This window comes from Rhipicephalus sanguineus, chromosome 4 (genome assembly GCF_013339695.2).
Source record: "Rhipicephalus sanguineus isolate Rsan-2018 chromosome 4, BIME_Rsan_1.4, whole genome shotgun sequence".
NCBI classification, from domain to species: Eukaryota; Metazoa; Arthropoda; class Arachnida; order Ixodida; family Ixodidae; genus Rhipicephalus; species Rhipicephalus sanguineus.
Genome location: NC_051179.1, coordinates 13,213,546 through 13,237,250, shown reverse-complemented (window position 1 = coordinate 13,237,250; position 23,705 = coordinate 13,213,546). Strand labels below are relative to the sequence as shown.

The 23,705-nt window shown below is 47.2% G+C and overlaps 1 protein-coding gene across 2 annotated transcripts; it reads right to left on the bottom strand.

Annotated features, from left to right (window-relative positions):
- Positions 1–172: 172 nt before the first annotated feature.
- Positions 173–23,705, bottom strand: LOC119389428 (aryl hydrocarbon receptor nuclear translocator homolog). 2 transcript variants are annotated; one of them, XM_037656670.2, is made up of 9 exons: positions 23,246–23,705; positions 20,362–20,407; positions 19,795–20,275; positions 19,568–19,715; positions 17,106–17,291; positions 16,616–16,790; positions 10,726–11,236; positions 6,735–6,852; positions 173–1,260 (listed from the first exon to the last, which is right to left on the bottom strand). In XM_037656670.2, the coding sequence occupies exons 1-9, from the start codon at positions 23,265–23,267 to the stop codon at positions 1,091–1,093; spliced, it is 1,857 nt and encodes a 618-aa protein (XP_037512598.1). In that variant the 5' UTR covers positions 23,268–23,705; the 3' UTR covers positions 173–1,090. The 2 variants fall into 2 exon arrangements, with proteins under 2 accessions (XP_037512598.1, XP_037512597.1); XM_037656669.2 differs by having other exon boundaries at positions 20,362–20,413; positions 23,246–23,704.

Below are 23,705 nucleotides of genomic sequence, written 5' to 3'. Positions count from 1 at the left end.
TCTCTGTTCCTCTTTGAGCAACACACAACCCGAGCTGGGTGCAACCTGGTTTTCTTCCTTTGCCCCTTTTATGTTGAATGATGCTGTCCACACAAATGAAGTGTCTGTTGTATGTGAAACAGGAAAAAGAAATGATAAAGGTAGCGTCTTAACTAAGACAGCACACAGCAGCTACCCTTGAAAGAAATGCTTTACTGCAGGGCAAGGAGGGTACATGGCATGATGTGATTAGAATTCAGACACCCTTATCTCAGCCTAGATTTATGAAAAGCATACAGAAAGAAGGCTTTACAAAGAAAGATAAACAAAATTAGGTTCAATATCACTGAACTACAAAGCACATTTAGAGCATCTTGGAGCCCTGTACATGAAAAAAAAAAAAGTTGTATGGTCCATTGACCCTCTGAGATACCATAATCAAGATGCCATGATAGCTTTGTCATAAGAACTACCACCTCAGTTGTCTTACTACCAATCCCAAAACTGCAGCATGTGACCTACAACAAAGCAGACAAGCTCCAATTTTCTGTGACCAACAGTCGTTATCCAGCATATAATGCCAGAAATTGCAGAGGTTCAAGGAATGTGTGCAAGCAGTACTTTGAAATAAATTGCATGTCCTGTAAAAATATGGGGAATGTACAATGCATACATCTATAGGCAAGCTCGTGAAACTTGCCATCGAAGGGAAAAAAAAGTCAAACTAAAATGCTTGTTTCAGCTTACAGTATGTACTCTATAATCAAGTAGGCACCAATGCACTAATCTTCACGCTCAGTATATCGAAAAATGGTTGTTTCAGCGTCGTGAAATGTGAAGCCAGCTTTCTTCATTTGGCGCGCTACCAGCTCGGTGATGCGGTGGCAGGTGTGCCACATAGGGGTGAAAGCAGGATGGCAGAGAGCAGTCTTGGGTGCAGTACAGTGCAGTGCGTTTCTGTGACCTCAGTTCTCTTTTCATATTTTTTTTTTCTTCACGTGGGTCAAGTACAATGCTGGTCCATGATGAGGCTTGCTACCAAAACCCTTGCACGATGGCGCTGTCGCTGCAGTTACAAAAGAGGGCCCCCCCCACCACAATGTGTGCGCTGTCACTCGGGAAATGAGTTGAACATGGAGAGCTCTTCGAACGATGCCGTGCCCGACTGGTCCAGCATTTGGAGCATGTCAGACAGCTCCTGCTGCTGCGCAGGGGGTGGTGGTGGAGCTCCTCCTGCTCCAGGTGGGGGGGCCTCACCTGGCTGCCACTGGCCCCACAGACCTGCACAAAAGCAATAATTTAATTGTTGGGGTCCCAAAACCATGATATGATTATGCGGGATGCTGTAGCGGAGGGTTCAGAAAATTTCAACCATCTAAATCTAATGTGCACCTAAATCTAAGTACAGAGACCTCAAGCATTTTCGCCTCCACCGAAAATGCAGCCGTCACGGCCGGGATTCAATTCCGCAATGCACAAAAGCAGACAATTCACTTTGTTCAGAGGCACACAAACATACAACTGCCCAAACTTCCCAGGAAGAAATATAATTTGGTTGCTGTGACTCTAGCTTCAATTCTCCTAGTGCCACATAGCAAGAGAATAATATTAAAGGGACACTAAAGGCAAATGACAATTTATGTCAGAGTGAAAGCTCAGTGTATGACAACGTCTAAAACGACAGTATTATCAACAGCAGTGCCCTACTTACCGAGAAATTAAGCTAAATGTATCACACGATGAGCGCCACGAGTGGGACATTTTGGAAGTGATCCCGATGACGTGTGAGAGTCTGAATACAATAGATCACTAGTAATCAAACTAGCTGCAATAAAAAAAAGAACCTTCCATGCATCAAGACACATAATAAAATGCTGCTTGTTCGTTTCTGCTTCATTCATGGAAAATAGAACCTCTTTGGCGTTGCCATGGGGAACGGGCGCGCGTGGTTCAAAAGTTCCGTTTTCGCCGAACTGCACTTCGCCCGGCGCCTGCCAGCCCTGCTTCGCTCACGCGGTCGCTTCTCAGTGGTAGTTTCGGTGTCGTGTACTGCCGCGTGTGTTTTGCACGCTCGTGAAAGTCGCTCTGACAGAAAGTTCGACAAAATACTGCATGCATGTCATGTTGCCAGATGCCCGAATGGTGCACGCCGCCGCGCAGTAAAGGTGGGCAACATTGGGCACGGCAACAGTGACGTGCAAAATACCGCTTTCAGGCGGGTGATTTGAAGTGCGCTAACGTGATGCGGACCACTAAAACGTGATTTTATTTCAAAATAAGCACTTCCTTGGCACAAAAGTAGCACTACGAGGTTTCTGGACCGCTATGTCAACAATCGTCGACTTAATATTAGTGTCCCTTTAAAGGGTAACAAAATGGAAACTTGGGCCAGTTGGTTGTACTTCATATTTACCGGCAGCGCAGCCACACACACGGACAGAGAAAAGAAGCGAAACGGAACACAGGGCCCCTTTAAAGGGGCCCCTTTAAAGGGGCCCTGCAACACTTGTAGTGTGCACGTACCTCACAGGAGTACGGCCACTAGCGTGGGTTTGGACTTAGCGAGCCACAGGGCCGCGTCTGCCGTCGCCTCGCGTGAACTAGCGCGCCACTGCACACGTACGTTCAAGCACAAACAAGGCGCCGAGCATAGCGCGGCAAGTACACAGTACTGCTCTCGAAATCCGCAACACTTTATTGCCTGCGGCAACTCCACAAAACGCAGTACAACGCCCGCTCCCAAAGGCGGCGGGAGAAGCAAAACAGGCTTAACCACGCCACGGGCGAAAGTACTACACAAAGGGTGCCGCGAGCACGTCTCCGCGGGCAAAAGGGCTCACGGGGACACGCCGCTGAGAGAAACGTTCCCTCGCGACTATGCTGCGTGCTCTCACGATCAGCGACCAAAACAGGGCCCGATCGCTCGAGCAAGGGCAAACTCCGCTCGCGTTGGCTTCGATAGGTATGGTTTTGGCGTAGTATGACCACGCACGAATGCACCGCACCGCTCTTTGGCCTAGCGTTCGGAAAGGACAACGTAAGGTAAGCGCTCGCCGCTGGCGCAAGGCACCGTTAGCGAAGTCCGTCCGAGCGAGCCCAAGCAAAGGAGCCAACGGACGGGAAAGAAAATGCGTGCTTACCCTACGAGGTCCAGAGAGGGTCTGACCCGCCGCGCAAAACGTCTCGCGAGACCCGCACGCGGCGCTACCGTCGAGATCCGGCGCCGGGGTGAGGAGGGTTAACGTCACCCCCGCTCGCCCAGCGCCATAGGACGGCGGAGGAGGGGAGCGACATGATCGGACATGAGGATGGCAGAAACAGGCGAAAAACCCGCGCAATGGCGACGGGCAAGCCTCAATCCCCACACACTTTTTGAGCAGGGTCAAAAAGCACTGCCAATCGGTAGTCGAGGCTCCCGAGAACACGCGAGCCAAATATTATAGCGAAGCGAGGTGCCTGGAAATTACAATAAATTCTCAAAGTCAGCTGAAAATCGCTCCCTCTTCTCTCGACAAATGATGTATTAGTCCGCAATATATGACGCGATTGTCGGCAGTTCCACCATTGGCTGATGTTATAATCACGATAACACCCTCATTATTACCTTCGTTGTTAATTCTCAGTTCAATAAGTAGATAATATGTATGTTTATATTGTGTTATGACGTTAAAACACTGAACAAACATTAATATTAGCACTTCCGGTCTCACCGACAGCTCGTCTGCTCGTAGTTGCGTGGTTGTGTTTTCTTCACCATGCGCAGTGCCGAAATCGTGAATATTTCTGTGCTTTTGACCATCGCCGGTTGCCGTTGAGAGTGGCAGCCGTTCGAGTGTTGCCTTGTTAGCTGGAAACTGCGTCGTCGGCACATTCTCACGACCGACCGAGGCAGCGGTGCAGCATTTCTCCGATAACAATGCTGGCGCCGGCTAGTTTAGGATACCTGTGTTCGCTGTATGACGAGAGTCCCGTTCGCTGTCTGTTCAGTATGTCATCGAGCCGTATCTCGGCGTATCCTACCCGTAGTCTGACGTTCCCGAGAAACTGCGACACAGCAACCAAGCAGACTCACATTTTCACGGTAGCTGCAGACAGCCGGGGGATGGGTCCGCGCCGGCCCGATGCCCCATGATCCTTTCTTCTAGTCTTTAGTTCTTTGTTGTCAGCTCGCACTCGCTGTGCGCCCGCATTCAAAGAGCAAACAGCATCGAAGTACCGCCACTGGGAGAAGGGTGCACGCAGCTTTGCCGTGTTGAATACGATTCAAGCGTGAGCAGTGCGACGAGGCGGTGTATCGAAGTGTGGGTCGAAACCCATCTCAGCTGTCATTCGTTCCAAACGTGCACGCAGGTTTGCCTCCATGGTTGGCAGAGCGATGAAAACACTACGGCAGTTCGAGGTGCACACCCAACATTACCAAACCGACTCGCAGTTTTCAAGCACGCACGATACACGGTGCGATGGGCTCCGCTCGACGACGACCACGCAAGCCAACCGGAAGTGGCGCCACAAACCACATGGTTGCGCCGAGACGCCAGAGAGAAAAAAATGAAGAAAAAAAATGCCGCCGGCACTGACGTAACTCTTCTGCGCCTCCTCGCACCTCCGTCCTCCCTCCCTTCACGCCCCGCGCAGCTTTCCGCGCGCTCGAGGCGTTGAGTGGAGGGAGAAAGCTGCGGAACGTGATCTCTATAATTTGGTAACACCACTTAGACTTGATGGATTTGAAAAATTTTTGCGGCATATGACTCGTGAAGAGTCATACGTCAATAATGAGACTATTCCAATATAACTAATGTTGAATTCCAATGGCGGAGTCGGAGCAAGCTTTTCTGCTCCTTTTGGAGCAAGTGTGTTCCAATGGCAGAGTGAGGGCGGGAGTCAAGCGTTCCAATGGGAGAGTCGGAGTGGATTCAGAGCGGGAGTCACTCCGTGGAGCAGGAAAAGTTGCTCCGCCAAAATCGGCGGAGTCGACCGGAACTCGGCCTGACGTACTTCCTTTAACACGTTTGCCTGCTTGGGGGCGCTGCCGCTGTCGCGTGTTTTGACAGTAATGGCGGACAACATGGGCGTCTGGGCAAATCGTGCGGCATTGCTTCCGCTGATCGATAGCGACAGCTCCGAGTTTCTGCACGAGCGATTCATCGGATAGTGACAGCGACGCTGAAACTGCCGCGTACGAGCGGGAATTCGACAGCGGAATTAGCAGAATCGAATAACTACACGCAAGGTATTCTGGGCAACTCAAGCACTTCCGCTTCCTTCTTGTTCCCATGCTTGCTCCGGCGACGCGGATTGTGTTCCAATCGCGGATTTGGAGGCGTCGCTCTACGCCAGAGTCGAGTGCTCGCTCGCGGAGTCCATCGGCTGCTCCGACTCTGCCATTGGAATTCAACATAAGAAAGGTGTTGCAGGGCCCCTTTAAAGGGGCCATGACACCCATTTTTCAAGCTTGAATAAATTCAAGTGCATCCGACGTAGAAAATCTGTGCTTGATACGTTGCCACTAAGCCACACAGTAACACTAATAGTCCAGGTTGTTGAGATGAAATGGCACGTTCAGAGTAACAAAAGCCAATCTCGAGGGCAATGCCTTTATGTTGCTTACCACATAATGCAGGAAGCAATTGCTGAAGCTGGAAATACATCGTGGCTGCAATGAGTGGTTTCATCTTCGCAAGTGTATCTCGGTAATCAGCCTAAGGCAGTCTCTGGAGGCATTTTATGATCTGTATGTATGAACTGCAGATGCAAAGCACTGCTAAAAAAAAAACTTGGAAGATGCTTAAGCCTCGCCTTTAAGAGTGCAAAACGACCCCATTCGTATCGCCTTCTCTTCCACTAGCCACGTTTCGCTTCTCAGTGGACGCCTCAACCATGCTGTGAGGGAAGGAACATCTGTGTGCTTGACATTGGCCTCTGTAAGCTCTCCTAGGGCGCTTACTGCAATTACAGTTGCAAATCACCCGCTGCATGTCTGTAAGGCAATAAACGCACCTACGCAGCTGCACACATTGTTGATGCTGTGGCTGCTGCTGATGATGAATTATAGCCGAGCCCTTTGTAATGGGTTCGCAGCTTTCAACCACCCACTCGTTAAGCAATTCACATGGTGCAATACCTGGTACAATTTTGTGCTTCTGACACGCAATATCACATCTGTTAATGTGACTCCTTGCCCAACATGACGACTGCATGCAGTCCTTTTCTGAAGCTGTTTCTAGTGCGTTCCGTGGTAGAGTACTTGACTGCCATGCAGAATGCCTGGATTCAATTCCGGCTTGAACCCCGATTTTTATTCTTTGCATCCACCGGATCACAGACAACGGCAATTTTTCGCTCACAACCAACGCTCCCGACACTGACCCTATATTTTCTGCAACATGGGCTCTCAACAGCATTAAAATCCAGTAGCTCACAAAAAGGTTCTCGCTCAAGCACACAAACAGCTGTGGGCATGCACCAACTCGGCTTGGCACTTACTTTTGGACATATCCCTTACAAAAACGTATTTAGACAGTCTATAGACTGTCTAAACCCATTTTTAGACAGTCTATAGATTGTCTAGATACATTTTTGCACGGGATGTAAGCTTATGCCCCATCCTGTTTACAATCACACAATCCTTTTCATTATCACAGAGGCCAAATAGGTTAGTGCCCCATGAAGCTTTACGCACTCACACATGCACAATTTTATTGGAATGAGGCACTTGCCATATACCGCTGTTATTGCTACATTAAGTGTACCCTCACCTGGTCGTGCTGCACCACCTGGTGCAAGTTGTGTGTACGTAGGGCCTGATGGGCTCCGTGATGGACTGAGTTGGCTGCCACTGCCACCACCACCATAACCACTTGATCCATACTGCTCCTGCAATTAAGCAGCTACACGTCAGCAGGAGGCCACTCGATTCTGGGCTCCAAGACGCAACTCGATGCCACACAAGTGGCCAACAAGTTCAATGCACAAGTGCTGCTAACAGTGCTTGGTTCTAGCTACACCACAGTGGCCACGTGTTGTAAACCACATTATAGGTCACTACTGCATCATGCTGTTAGGTTTAAAAACTCAACTTGCATTAAAGTTCATTGTCTGTCTGTCTGTCACTTATTGTATAGAGACCGCAAAAAGATGGGTAACCTTATCAGCCTTTGCGTACACTGCAGTGCAATAAGTGAATATAATGATCTAGCAATCTAGCAATTGGTCGGTACCGTCACATTTTTGTTAACCATACAACTGCATTTCGTAATTTATTTATAGAAAGCATCGGTGTTCTGTAACGGTATATGTACATGGTGTTTCAAGAAAAGCAATGTGACGGCACAGCTGGGAATTTGCTTGGGGGGCACTTCAAGGCCAGCAAGGCCTGGGCATCGAAATTCACGAAAGGGGCTTTAACTGCACATTGGTCCGAATTTAACACAGGGCCATTAAATACACGTTTGCAAGCATTTCATTACGCAGCCATTCCTTACAACGTTTGGCTTATAAAAGCTTATACCTCTTCCTTTCCACCGATGAAAACCAGTGAAGCTTGGCAAAGCAACCGTCACGTGATACTGAACTTTACTGAATAAGTAAACAGACAAACTAGGTTTTCATTGGTCATTAATTTTTATCAAAGTAAAAAATGTAGGTTAACTTTCTGCCATTTCCTTCTCAATTTTTTTAAACAAGCACCTAGTTCAACAAAATTTTTTGAATAAGGTTCTTCGAAAGAGGATCTTTCTCCCACATTTGCAAGTTTTTGTTATGGCATTCTTTTCTTTGCTCCTTTTCGTCTCGATCAGTCGTTTTCCTTTGTCACCTTCGTATATCAAACACAAATGTAACATACTGTCATCAGATACAACAAAGTCCACCTCAAGAGTGCCCCACTAATAATCCAAACAAGAAATAGTATAAGGAAGTCATTTTTTAAGCCAGATGTGGCTCTACTATAACAAGGTTAAACTACAGTGGAACCTTGATTATACAACTTTGACGGGACCACTAAAAATAGTCGTATAATCTGGGCATCGTAGTATACTCTGGTAATGAACTCTCTTTTTTTTCTTACGAAAAACCAAAGCAAAGTTGGGGGGTGCATTTATTATGCAGCGTAAATTTTATGAAAACTTTTTCGGGATGAGCAAAAAGTGCAGTAAAAAAAAAGAAAAAATGTTAAGTAGCTTACCTTTTGCAGTAAAATTACGCATACACTATTTGGAAACAGCTTTTTTTATTGCCCTTCACTCTTCGTCAGAATCGCTAGACCCGTCCATCGTCCAGGTTGCTGGCCACTTCGTTATCTTGCTCCCACAACTGATCGTCCTCGCTGCCGTCCAGCGCATTTGCAATTCCAGTCTTTTTAAAACTCTTAGCGATCAAGTCAGCTGGCAGCGAGCGCCATGCATCCAAGATCCAGGAGCACACCAGCTCGATAGATGGCCTTCTAATCTTGCCGGTTGGCGTCAGGGCATGCCCTCCATAGGCCATCCAGTCTGTATACAACTGGCACACACCGTCTTTGAACGGCTTGTTCACACAAATGTCAAGGGGCTGCAGCACCTAAGTGAGTCCACCTGGAATGATGGCGATCTCGGTGTGCAGCTCCTTCAGTTCCCAGTGTACGTTCTCTCCCAGGTGGCTGCGAAAACTGTCGAGCACAAGGAGAGACGGGAGAAGCAGGGCGCATGCCAGCTGGTAAGTTGGCCTTTTGCACGGTTTTCCGTTTGAAGATAACGTACGGTGGCAACTTCTGCCATCTGCCATGATAGCCAGCATTACCGTGTAATGCTGCTTCTTGGCGCCTATTGTTTTAACGAGCACGCTGCGCGCTCCTCTCACTGACCATCCTGCTCATCAGCATGTCGAAACTGATGGGCGTCTGGTCCGTGTTCCCAATTTGCGAGAGAAGAAATTCTTGGTCCCGCCACAGGCGTATCACAAACTTGTGAAAGTCCACTACCTTTTCTTCGTGCAAAGAGGCCGTCGCTGACAAAGTGATGTGCGCCTCCTCAAGCACAGTCCGTTGCTCTGCATGAAGCGTGTCATCCACCCATTACTCGCTTTGAAAGCGGTAATCGCGAGGCCGTGCTTTCTGGCTGTGGCTCGAGCATGCGTCCTGATCATTTTGTGCGAAACGACACAGCCTTCCTTCTGCAGGTCCCGGACATATTCTAAGACCTCTTCTTCCACAGCAGAAAACCTTTCGGTCTTCGGTCCCCTAAAGGCACGCCGCGCTCTATTCGTAGCGCGCAGCTTGTCGTGCCGCTTCCGCCAGTAACACACACGGACCTAGTCAATTCCGAAATGCCTACCGGCAGCACGATTACCATGCTCAAGAGCGTACTCCACAGCCTGCAGCTTGAAACCGGCCGTGTAGCTCGCATTTCGGCCCATTGTCCATAGCAAAGTGCAAGACAGGCTAAAAATGAACTCACAATGAAGTGGGACTGGCCTCAGAAACTCAGCTGCTTCGGCGGTAGATGGCGCTATCTTCTACAAGCTGTCTCCGCCAGCTCCCGCTGCCGATTGCCGCCGGCTCCTTAAGGTTTCGTATTTGCAGAAAGCGACCGTTAGCTGGCATGGGCAGTTTCGTGACCTTCGCTCGCTGTATGCTTGTGAGCCGCAATGTCTCTGCACTCGCACAGTTCGTGGATCCTGCTGTTCCGCACGAATATGTACTTCAAAAAGAAGTACAAAAAGAGAGGGACATGCCGCGCACAGATAGAAAGAAAAACAAACAAACAATGGTGCGCAGCAGCGAGCGGAGGAGGGGGGTGCGAACCAAGGGGGGTCGGCATAATAATAATAAAAACAAAGATCAACGGGCGAGGAGACGCCACTCATCGGTTCGTGGGACTGCAGCGGATGAAGTAGGGAGTGCGGAAGAAAAAAAAAAACAAAATTTTTAGAACTAAAGTTAGGGGTGCGTTTATTATGCGAGCGTTCATGACGTGAGTAAATATGGTAATCGAAAAACTAAGAATATAGACAGTGCTCAGTGTTGCCCAAAAAATGGGCACAAACCGTCTGAATGAGACGAGCCCACTGCACGAACCTGCCTTGCTCCAAAGAATGCAGACTAAATTATTTTTTAAAAATGGCAGCCAAGTAGTTAATCGGAGGTGTGAGCAAATATTGTCTCACCTTTAAAAAAATCTAACCTAACAGGCCTTCTTCTTTCCTATAAAACAAGTCTGAAAATTGCCTGCGTGTTAGAATCGAAATGAAAACTGAAACCAGGTTGGCAACAGCTTCTCGTCGGAGAGGTCAAATACAGTGTCATCACCTTAAGCTACTCCATGTCGACTGAGCCCTACAGGCTAATGGCCCCAGAATATGCACGCAATTGAAATGTATCCAGAAGCCAGGAAAACCAGATCAGAGGAGAAAATTAACTGCCAGGAGAATAAATTTTCCATTCTAAGAAGGCAAATTGTACTTGTTTCACTCTTCTTAATTGTCAACATAGGGGCATGTTAGCTTAAAAAGCTGGTATCACTGCACTCAGATACATTTCTATGTTGAACCTGCGAAAAAAGGTATTTCTTTTTCTCAGACGGTACCAGAGAGTCATTGCACGAGGCAGCATTGGTGTAAAACTGCATCGTATAATCGAGGTTTTTCATACATTGTTTCTATGGGGTTTTGCTGGGAACAAGCGGTCGGGGAATGTACAATCGAGGTTCCACTATATGCATACATTTGCAAACCAAAAGTGTTTATTCCTGCAAACATACACAAAGCACCCACCTGTGGAGGAGGCACCCTCGGTGGAGGAGGGGCGCTCCAGGCCTGTGCAGGAGGGGATCCCTTGGCCAAACGCGGCCCTCCCGCATACGGCTCATAGCCATATGTCAGGGGGGCTGCTGGACGCCTGTCTGCGGAGCGGTAGGCCTCGGCACGAGGCAGTGAGTAGTCCAAGCCCTCCTTGGCATGTCCACCATAGCCTAGCGGCATGTCCGCAGGTGCGTCATCGGTGCCAGTAGCACCGGCTGACAGCGTCTTCGCCGAAGTGTTGGTGCAGACAACATACTCGACGTCGTTCGTGTAAGGGTTGAGAAAAGCAAAGGAGGAGGTCCGCAGCCAGATCCACTCGCGGTTTTTTGCACGCAGTCGGTACATGACCGACATCACTTGGCCTTTCATCTTGAGCACCTGCTCAAAGTTCTCCTTCATGTGGCCCTGGTCTTCGGGATGAAAGAAGTCGAAGCAAGGCTTGCCCAGCAGCTCCTGTGGCTGGTACCCCAGCACTGCTGTCACCCTGCGCACAGTTAGCGATTGCGCACAAATGACCGATCGCTGAACAAAAATGGGGCAGCCAGTTCAGCTTCTAATATACAAGAAGACGTGGTTTATGTGCCACTACGTTTCCCGCATAGTTTTACGTTGGATTCTCAAACAACTTGTCACTGTCTCTTGGATTAGACTAGGCCTAGGTATGCATAGGGGCAATGTAAGCATTGTATTATTAAACAAAAGTGAAATGAAAGAGGAAGAAAATGCCTCCATTCACAAACACCCCCATTAGCTTCTTTAGACAAATTAGGCATATCTGGTATCAGACTTTTCAAGCAAGTTGAAGCACTGCTAGATTCAGCAATACACAAGATAAAAAGAAATTCACATGCTCCATATGTCCCTTTAAACAAAGGTCTACTACAAATTTTTGGTAATTATGACATCAGCAGCATGGCATTTCACATCCGTTATTTTTGCTATCAACATGTAACTCAACTTCACCTGGTCTTCCAGTATGAGACATTTGTCCAAAAGACCATCCAGCTGCATAACCACCACTCCAAGCATTTATCACGTTCTCCGGCATATAAAACATGTGCATTTTCCATGCATACAAAACCTAACCCCATATTCCTCTGCTAACACACTATATCGGAGGTTGTAGAGCGCCACATTGGGTTAGTTGGTGGCACATGTCCTGTCTATGCACGTCCTGTCCTCTTGCCTTTTGGGTTCTCTGCTTCAAGCACAGTAAAAAAAAATTGTTTTTTAAGATGAACATCAGAGGTTGTTTGTTATGCCCTGTGCACTCATGAAAAAGATGGCTGATCCCTCCGTCATAGGAATCAGTATAACACGAAAGTAAAACGTGTCGTCACAGAAGTAGTTGATTGTTTGATTGTTTATAGTGCATTGGTATATGAGAGCTTGTATCATGACTATTGTTGTTTGGCAGATATAGCACTGCTTGATGTGGACACACCCACGTTGACGCCTAGTGGCACATCTCAGTACCGAGGACCATAGGTCGGCAAACTCACTCATGAGTCGACTCACTCAGATTCAAATGGGCCCGTAAGTCTGAGTTCGTGTGAGTAATAATTTGGTGAGTTTGAGTCCGAGTGAGTCCAGTTGAGGAAAATATTGTTGAGTCTGAGTCCGGGTGAGCCCTAAGCGCAAAATATATTTGAGTGAGTCTGAGTGAGCTCCACCTTTTATTGCCGACCTATGGTCCTATCTACTCATCTTCAATATTACTGTGAGCCTTATATTGGCTTACGTTTATACTCAAGTCTCTTCACACATATCTCAAAGCACCAACGTTCACGCGCCACCTCAATATTTATTGGTCAGAGACGTGAACTGGGATGCCGTGACCTTCCCTCCACAAACTCTTTCACAGAAAGTTCTTGATAAAGATATCTCGTTTGAGTCGGGTATTTCATAAAAATGTCCTTACTGGATTACTGAGAACTCGTATTTGAAGGTATACAGTAGAATCTCGATGATACGATCACGGCTAATACGAATTTCGGGATGATACGAATTTTTCTGTGGTCCCGGCCAAGGCCCATTAATTTACAACGTGCTTGAGTACGGTTGTTACGAACTGATTTTTGACCCGCGTCGTTTGATACGAATAAACGCCGCCCCACCCAACGCAACGTTGGCCCCACCGACGGCCGCGGAAGATAGCAGCGTGCACTTACGGCGCTGGAATGCGTGCGGCGCCGCCGGTTTGGCACGTTGCCAGCGCCGCCGGCGAGCAGCGCGCGACAGCCTCCAAAATCTGCGCGTATCGGAGGCCGGAGTGTGCCTTTTGCTTTCTCTTGAAGATTACAGATGGCGCTGGCCACGTTTTTTTTTTTTTTTTTTTCTTGGTGCGGAGGCAGGCCGGCAGGCGGAGACGCCGGAGAGGTAGAGGCACGGCCCGCGGGAGCTTCTTTCTTCTATGCGTGCCGTCGGACGGAGTGGTTGTCGTTGCTGTGCTCGAGCCCGCGTTCTTGCTTTGTTGTGATTGTGCCTTTTTTGCCGAGTGGCAGCAAGCTATGTCTCGCAAGCGGAAAGCCCTCTCCTTTAAGGAGAAACTGGACATTCTTCGAAAGGTCGATGAGGATCCCAAAAGAAAACGGACGGAGTTGGCTAAGGAGCTAGGCCTCGCAACGTCGACATTAAGCACAATTGTTGGACAGCGGGACTCAATAATGAAGATTGTGCTTTCATTCAACGTCAACGCGAGGCAAGCGAAGACAGCCCAACACGTGAAGCTTGAAGAAGCTCTTCTGACCTGGTTTAAGGAGGTTACTGCAGCTGGTGTGAACATCGATGGCAAAGTGTTGCGTGAGAAAGCCGACGAGATCGCACTTGCTCTGCGCATCGACGGATTTCAGGCCTCAGGTGGGTGGCTGCACCGTTTCAAGACGAGACGCGGTCTCGTTTACAAAAGCGTCTGTGGGGAAGCGAAGAAGGCTGACGAGACCGTTGTTAGCGACTGGCTCGCGAAGCTGCAGTCACTCATCTCTGGGTATGAGCCTCGTGATGTTTTTAACGCAGACGAGGCTGGCCTGTTTTTTAACCTTCAGCCTGAGAAGAGCCTTTGCTTAAAAGGCGAAGCGTGCCAAGGAGGCAAGAAAAGCAAAGAGCGAATAACGGTGCTTTTGTGCTGTAACGCCGACGGGTCGGAGAAACTTAAGCTGACGGTAATTGGCAAATCCCAAAAGCCTCGGTGTTTCAAGCGCGAGAGCCATTTGCCGTGCGTCTATCGCGCAAACAAAAAGGCGTGGATGACGGCGGCCCTGTTCGAAGAATTTCTGTCGCTCCTTGACAGAAGGATGGCCTGCAAGAATCGGAAGATTGTTTTGATTCTTGACCAGTGCGCCGCCCACCCGAGGCAAGTAACGCTTCAAAACGTCAAACTGATCTTTTTGCCCGCGAACACGACGACGCACCTGCAACCGCTTGACGCTGGAATAATAAAAAACCTCAAGCATCATTTCAAGGGCCTTCTTGTGCGCCGCCTACTTGCCAATATTGACAGAAAACACGAAGGCGACCTGCGGATAAGCCTCCTGGACGCCATCCATTTTATCGCTATGGCTTGGGATCGAGTAACGCCGACTACCATAGCAAACTGCTTTGCGAAATGCGGCTTCTTCAGGAGTTCCGAAGAGGTGCCCTCAGAGCAGGAAGAGCCAATTGAGGGTTGGGAACTGCTTGATGCTGGGTGTACAGCTGAAGACTTCTGCACGGCGGATGACAACCTCGCCACTTGTGGTGCGCGCACGGTGGAGGATATTGTTGAGGAGGCCACATGCGAGGTTGCCGATTCCAGCGATGATGGCGACAACATAGACGAGGGCGATGGTGAAGGACTACCACCGGCGGCTGAAACGCTGCACGCGCTCGACGTCCTGAGGCGTGCTATGGCCGCTGATGAAATCAGCGACGACACGTGCACGCGTTTTTACGGATTTCAAAGAAGTCTGCTGAGTGACTTCGCGAAAAAAAAGAAGCAGAAAGACATTAGAGATTTTTTCTGCAAGAAATAAATGTTTTTTTATGTGTTCCTAAAAATGAGTTTGCCTCTGACTGTTAATTTAGCTAGTTTTACATGTGTTTCGGTGATACGAATTTCGGCTAATACGAATATTTTTCGTGACCCCGCGGGATTCGTATCATCGAGATTCTACTGTAATATCAAAAGGCGTATCGAACAGCACCGATTATGTGAGATATTGGCATTAAAGAACGTTGACACCAAGATCGAAAAAAGGTAGTTTTACGCTCACGGACTCACGAGTCGACTCACTCACGCTCAAGTCAAGCCGTGAGTCTGAGTTTCAGTGAGTCCGGCTGAGTAATATGTTGATGAGTTTGAGTCCGAGGGAGTCCGGTTCAGAAAAAGTTACGTGAGTCTGAGTGAGCCCTCAGAGCAAAATATATTTGTTGAGCGAGTCTGAATGAGCTCCAACTTTTTTGCCGACCCATGCCGAGGACTAATGCCCATGATCATGATTTAACCCTTGCGGTAGCTGAAGTTGTCAAGATATACCTGGGCACCGCATATGGTGAATCCCGTGCAAAGATGGCATCAACAAAAGCACATAGTAAACGCTGATACTCAATATGCACTCCTTCAAAGTGTCGTGAAACGCAAACAGAAATGCAACGAGCGTCATGTCTGCTCTCTAGCCTGGCCATTAATTCTCACAGGGCGAGCGGGAAATGCAGTGCGACAGCCAGGCGATCATCGGAGAACTATTTTTCCATATGGATGGATGCTATGAGCGAGGCTTGGGCTAAAGCAGCCACCTCGCAGTGTGTTACAGCGTTGACGAATTTACGCTTCCCCTAACTGGAAATGCCCCGAATGGGACTGTTGTAGCAACGGCACGTTGCCGGGGCTAATTGCAGCAGCAACGAAGATTTTCTTTTTTTCTCGAGCCTGGTGGCTGTGTACACAGGTCACCGCACCATTATAAATGTGACACTCATAGCATCCATCTATACATCCAAGAGCACTGTGAGGGCGAAGTGTGAAAGGTAAAAGGCGCGTTGATTTAGCCTCTGTTATGTGTTTGGCGGTAGCTCAGTCGGCTAAACGCCCACCAGCCATTGTCGCTGACCGAGAGGTCATGGGTTCGACTCTTATAAACAGGACATTTTCTTATAGTTTTTTTTCTTTGCCATCTGATGGCGTTCATTTTGCTGACGTATTTCCATCACGGAAATACGTCATGGAAGTCTTGGTGGACCCCGGCATAAAACACTTTCGTGTTAAAACTGCTAAGACAGTATAAATCAAGTTCAAATCAAGCATGCTGTTAACACCGAAATGACATGATATTGGGCTAGTTGAGGATCTTTAGAAATAAACGTACAGCGCACGAAAGATGTACACAATAGCACTCTGTTGTGTATGTCTTCTCTCTGTCGAGTTCATTTTGCACACAATATGTTTATTCATGACTGAAACTTGGACCAGGTGGTTGTAAAATGCAGTGCTGCATTTTTATGGTTCTTGCTTACCTCGTCCGTGTATTGGTGCACTGCGTTTTCATTAGAATGTTTATTCATGCTGCTAAAATATGTGAAAATGTTGACAATCATATCTCATCATTTCAAAAGGGCCCTGTAATGTAAAACCACACTAAAAATGAAAGTTTTTCAAAAATGAGCAGGATATTTTCACTTGCTGTGCATCGGACCATGATTTCACAGCGCTTGTCTGGCACACATCCTAGGCTGACAGCCAAGCTTTCACATAAAATAGTTTTCCTTAGTATGAAGTCACCAGCGAGCCTTTTTCAAAAATGCAGCAATGAACTGACTGTTTTCGGCACAGCTTCCAAATGCTAATGACACTACAAGAAGTGAGTGACTGCTATAAAAGGATCCTAACCTGGGGTCAACAAAGGTGAACTTTCCGTCCACAGAATGACGGGAGATGAACTCTGCATTTGAGTTTGACCCCACGAGGTCACTGGGATTCGGAGCACTGGTCACCTGGAGCCTACCAATGGCCACCAGACAACAATGGCTGCCCCCATCCTGGTCACCGGGCTCCACCTGGACCCCTGCACAGTTAACAATTTACATTTTATAAACAAGTAGTCAGTAGCTGCCACAAGTGCCAATCTCCATTTCAAGGTAGAATAAAGAAAAGCAGACACTCACGAGATGAGAACTAATGCACGAGCTTCAAATAACCGACATGATGCCGTACTACTATGGAACATGCGTCTACTTTCCTACTTACAAAATTATGCATGTTTCTAGACAAATTCTTCATTTTTTAAAAAAACAGCTTAAGTTACGCTTGCAGCTATGTCCACATTCTTTGGTGTTGACAATGAAAATATTTTAAGGCACAAGGGGTCAACAGCACTCGCCTGATGGAGGCCAATTTTTAATGTAGCCAGTGCAGTGGACGACAGCGTAGGCGGCACCGTCAGGCGACGGGCCCAAGGCGTTGCGCTGGCGCAGCCTCTGCAGGCCCTGCACGTCAGGCTGCACATTCCCCAGCTTCATGCGGCAGATGAACCCCCGCCGGGAACCCATACACAGCCGCATTGACGCTGCAAACACGGAAAACTTGTTAAATGCGAGCTCAGCGACATACATTAATGTCCCTCACTCCAAAGTGCAATTTCCATATCCTTTTCATCCACTGTGTGCAAAATTGTACACACAAATACATCAAAAGCAAGAGCAGTGATGAAACAATGCTTAGAAGGTATCGTACACATCTTGAAGCAGTTCTGATTGTATTTGTGCTACAAAACTGAATAACATGTCTAAAGTGCTTTAGCATAATTAGTTGGAATGTAGCGCTCGTCCTTGTCTGTGTTCTTCTATGTGCATGTTCATTTTTCGCGCTATATTTATTTGTAGCAATAGTTGGAATGTAGACAGCTGGGTGTTTGCCTGGGTGTCAGCTGGTCATGATTTAGCAGGTTCACTTCAATTGTGAAAAACAATTAAAGTGGCTAGATAAAACAAAATGTCATTTATGAGGTTAGCCCTTTGAGGGTCAAAGACGTACATGTACGTCATCTACTAACAGCCACAAGACGGTCAAAGATGTAGATGTACGTCACTGCATGTATGCTTAAAACGTGCGCCTTTTTCAATTATTTCTCTTCCTTGGCATGTGCTGCCACACTGCCGGAATACATGAAATTTTTTCCTTGCGTCGATGTCTCTCCTTTTTTTTTTTTTTTTTGATGCTTTACTACAGCGGTGTGCCAGCTAGTTTCAATTTTGTTTTTTGGCCGGTTCCTGCTTGTTGCGCCCACAAAGCTGATGGCTTTCCAGTTTAAACTGTTTCAAAAGGTGACCAATTTGTTACTCTCTCGTTTATTGCTCCCCGGTACAGGATGACACCTGTTCCTGCACAGGTGCTGACTGACACAAACAATGCCGCTGTGGTTGCGTCACAAAAACCACTTTCGTCTCATTGGCGATAAGACGAAGGATTATTACAGGCTTCAGACATGTTTTCGCTTTCCAAACGCGCTCACAACTACACCGTTTTCTTCAGTGCACTCACCCGCAGAGTTTGCTTTCATTACGGAAGTGCGCGCCGGTTTCTCTGCCACAAGTGAGTCCAGCGGTGATTCAGAATCTGATTCAGTAAATGTCAGCCCGTCATACAAGGAGTGACAAGTTAAAACTTGGATGTTGATGAGTGAGCGACATTTGAAAAGCGTGCATGGTAAGACAATGCTGATTGGATCAAAAGTGGTTTTTCTCCCCCCATGTTTCCATAACGCCACTTTGTGCACTTATTTTTGTATTTCAATGCATAGTTTTTGAACAGTCGTATAGGTTTTTTTGTGTGTGTGTGTGTGAAATTACCTTGCTGTTACGCACAAATCAACCATGTGTATGTAACAACACAAATGATTCTTTTGTCACTTTACAGTCACCCAAAAATATTTTAGATAATTTTTTTCTTAAGTAGATTTATCTGAAGAATTTAATTCAGCAATAAAAAATACATGTTTGGAACGCACTTCACGAAAAAAGTCGACCCTCAAAGGGTTAATGACCTCATACAGTACTAAATGGCATTCCAGTGGAAAGTTTTCTTATGGATATATATACACACTTTCTTTTTGCAATGTTCAGTGCAGAATAAAGAGAAAGAAGCTATATGATCTCATATGAGATTGGCAGTACTTTTAAGTAAATAAAATAAAATGTCAGGAGCTAGATGTTAATCTTGATACATTATTGTTTAAAGCTTGCTCGTGTGTCTTTTTCAAATTGCTCAATACCAGTAAATGACATAAATTAAACAAACTGGCTTGCTCCAGAACACTGCCAACTCCATGATTTCTTGTCCTAAGTGCTTCTTGAAGTCTGCTCTGAGAAGGATACAATTAAGTTTCATCTTTCAGCACAAACGTTAGGTGATGTTATTTTTAAGGCATAACAGTAGTGACTAGGTTGCGTTCTGCTTGTACCTCCATCTAAAAATGCCTTTTTATTTTTTGTATTGGATGACAATGAAAAGTGTGCGCACAAAAGGTCATCATCACTGTATATGCTGATAAATTTTCCACCAGCCTTTTGTGACAGCATGTGTTGAGTTTGGTACAGTTGGGAGAAAGATGGACAAGCGTGTATATATAAAGCTGCACAGACACAAGCAGTTGCACATTACAAAAGGTTAAGAAGCCAATATGCAGCACCTGACTTTCCTTTCACTGACAATGCTGCAAATTATGTGCCTTCTTCCAGACTTCAGGCCTGGCCGCACTGCGCCTATAGCTAGCCCCCTACAATGATCCATTATCTCACGATCATTTATTCACATCAGCCCAAAGCGGTGCATAAAGGGACTCACACTGATGACCTTCCTTCTTGACAGTGCCAGTCTTCAGGTCAAGGATGCGCCCTGAGCTGGACGCCTCCTGGGTGGAAAGCTGTTCGCGTACCTTCTCAACATCCTCTGGATGGATCAGGTCGTACAGGCAGGCATTGAACCATTCAGACTGCACGGAAAAGGGGAAAGGACGCACTTTCACCACTAACGAAAAGGCCATGTCACTCCGCAGCAGGAACGGCACCCACCTGGGACTGGTTGAGCACGGGGCCGACCGAGTCAGAGACGTAGATAACTCGACCCGTGTCACAGGAGACCACAAAGAGGAAGCCATCGGCTGCCTCCAGTATGAGGTGCTTGAGCTCCTGGTCGGTGAGGAAGGAAGGCTTGTAGGTGCCGTCGCTGCTCGTGTTGCCGGTTCCACGGAGGGACTTCATGTGAGCTACCGCCATGCGCAGGATGGTCAGCTTGTCGGGCTTGCGCGCCAGCGCACTACACGTGGGCACCATGTCCGAGAGCTCCGTGATGTAGGCTGTCATCTTGTTGCGCCGCCGCCGCTCAATCTCACTGTGATTCTCCTTTTTCGCGGAGAGAGACTCGAGCAGCTCGCCGCCATCACCCGGCCGCGGTGTCGCCAGCGCATCGGCCGTAGCAGGCCATGCCTCGTACCGCTCCTTCTCCAGGGCGTCCTCGTCCATGCGGCCAAACTTGCCCTCCTCATCGGCAGCGCTGCACGCAAGCAGGACGCAAAAATCAGTTTCACAGGTATACCCACATTTACGTCAGCAAACGTGACAATGATGCTCTAAACTCACTCCTTGTAGCAGCTGGCCTTCCGTTTCTTGAGCACCTTGCTGCCGTCTGCAACTGAGAGCAAGAATGCAACTGTTAGCTTTCACAAATATGCAGCGCAGATGCTAGCAACATAATTCCAATAGAACACATAGAAGATTTCACTAAACCATATACAGCAAGGAGATCAGATAAACCTTTTATTGGTGACTTGCAACATTTCAAGAGCATACGTATAGAAACAGTCATCTGGGCTATTCGCAAGAAGTGAAAGGTCAATGTTTCACACTACTAAAAACAGCAAAGTACCAGCCGCTGGCATGGCAACCAGCAATGTTCTGGTGCTTCCAGCTCACTGAGCAGGCCGGTTGATGCCACTCTTGTCAACGAAGTCAGCTGTGCTTTATCCTCCAGTCTTGATCAGAACGGACGTCAGATTCATTGCCAATGAACCACCGTAAATATTGTGTTCAACATCTTTATTTACTAATCTCGTACATTCACACTATTTTCAACATCATCATGCAGTTTAGCTGTTTTCGATAAATGCTGCAGCACTCAACTGGGATACACATCATACTATGTGCAACTTATAATGTGCCTAAGTGGAATATGTTCACTGCAATGGGCAGCATAAATAACATCCAGAAATGGAGAAAGAAGCACACAGTGCTGAACTTCAACTTTAATACATTACTCACAGCTCTCTGTTTTTATTACTACTATTTCGATAGTTTGCCCTTAGGCATAGTAAAATGTGGTGTCAGAGATACACTAAAAATTGCCCCATCTTGTTCAAGATGCCCGGAAGAGTAGAAGTGCTCACATTTAAAGGCTGGCTTCAAGACATAACAGAATGCAAAATTAAACAAGAATGATGGGCAAGAAAACGATGGATACAAGAGCTTACTGGCAGCTCTAGGTATGGAAAAGGTTGAAATTGTAGTTAATATAATATAGAGAACATATGAAAGCTTCCCCACATTAAGACAGTCAAGAAGGAAACAACAACTTGGCTGGGACTTCATCAGAGGTTAGGCTCTTGTCATTTTTAGTCTTTCTAACAATTACCATCCTGACACCTTTCCCCAAGCTAATAGATGTGTTTATTACCACACTCGCTTCCCCTCTGCCTGATAAAAAAATGTCTTTCAAGAGCCCATGTGCGAAGTGTGTCTGCTTCTACCTAAAATCTCAATCTTGACAAACAAATGCACACACTTGCAGATTTGACAGTGCGCAGGTAGAAGAGCATATATGATACTTTAAGAGATGATGCGTGTTCATGGGCATAGTTGTTCACACCAGCCAGTTGGCACTGCATAAAATAACATCTACACCATGACAGTGGTATTTCACCGGCTACCACTCCCTATGCACATTACAAATGGCTTAACCTACTTCTCAGTGAGCAGTGGGGGTGGTTTCAAATCATGTGCTGAAATTACCAGCTGCATGACATTATGGTTCCATTTGATATTGTGGTTTCTGTCACACTTAAAATGAAACTCATTTCAAGCCAGCTCACTAGGTAAGCACAACACAGACCACTCTACACAAGGCACATTTACGTTATCACTACTAGGCACACTTGACTCTAAATGTTAATATACACAAGGATAGTAGATTAAACGGTCTACATGTTGTCTTTTGCAGTTCCGTTATCTCACTTCAGTTTGTTTTGAGTTCGTTATTATGCATATGTGTTATGTTAATATACATTCTCAAAAGGTGTGACACCGTTTAGGGCCCATGAGTAATGTGCAATAATTAACACCAAATGCACGTAAACATATGGAAGTTCTGAGGAAGTATATGTCATCGAAAAAGACTGAAATGATTTCATGCATTGAGAAAGAAGACGCACGAAGTCATAGCGTTATACCTTTAAGCTTGAATAACCGGATAAATGAAGCAATTCTCAAGACACAAACTAAAAAAAAAAGAGTTATCTGTCACCTTTAACTTGAGATGTTGCTTTTCTTACCTCCAATCATCCTCATACATGTCTCAAGCCCGCAAAGAGCTTGAATTAACACAAGATTGGTACGATTGACAATGAATTACTATTTGGATGACGCAGCCACTTGATTCATAATCATCTTTATCTGTAGGTGGCCGGGAGTATCTGACAGCGAGCACCAACAGCAGTTACGAGTATTCAGTTTACGTTTCCGCGGCCAAAGTAAATAGTCACAGCTTAATCTAATGATCGGCTGCCGCAGTTATGTGCTGTCAATGAGCCGCAAATGTCTTGTCTCAGATGACGCGCCAAATACCAATCTTTCTGGTTGGCCCACTTTAGTCCGTTTCGTTTCGGTTGTGCGACCTATTGACTACTTTCGAAGCATTAAGTCGTCCAACACCACCGTACGTTGCTGAGAAAGCCGATATTACCAGCGGTAAAAAAATCTTTCCTTCACCTGATTACCAAGCAAGGGGATTGAGAACGCAGTTACTGCGCTAGACCAGTTTCTGTTGAACCCCTGCTCATTTAGCACGCGTGATTCAGGTGTTCATCTATTATGCTGCCTGCCGCCAGAAATGCACAATAGATTGCATTTTCTGTGCCAAAAAAACTTCATTTGTATACCTGAGAGGTTGTGTCACTTGGACTGTCATATTCAAGCCGATGAAAGACGCAAACCAACATCCGTGATCCATGATCCCGAAAGTAACGCTAAACACGCGGCGTAATGATTATTGTTCCATAAAAAGCCTCGATCACCACGAGGTGCAAATGTTAGTATGATAATGCCCGTTTCTGCTTCCGAACTCCGTCCACTGGGCCACTACCCCGCAATACGCACGGAATGGGCAACCAAACACTGAGCTTCCGAGATGAACGCGTCACACCTGCGAAGCCTCGGGCAAGGCCGATCGAGCATCTCCATCGGCAGTGCTCACCTGGGTTTGCTGCCGCTGCCATGGAACTAACGCGTCCAGGCGCGTCCACCGGCCCGGGGGACCGCCGCCACGCGCTCCGCACGGACCCGCGGCGAAAGCTCAACCATGCGTTCCTACGGCACAGCGGCTGAGAACGACGACGGCGAGGCTTCGCGAAGCCGCCAGCGACGCTCCGCTCTATCCAACACCCCAAGCATGCACTGATGCGCGCACAGGGCCCGTTCAAGGACAGGCACGGACAGACTAGCCTCCAGCTTTTTCACACACGATACACACTGGACACTCAACGGAGAATCGCTTCGACGACGAATGTCAACTCACAAAAATGGCCGCCACTCGCGCACACAACGCCACATGAATACACAGCGGCCCCCACAGGGCACGGGACAGCCAGCGGTGGTGCTGTAGATCGCTTGCTTGGTTGGCGCACGGGCTGGCTGGGTGGCCCAACAGGCCAGGG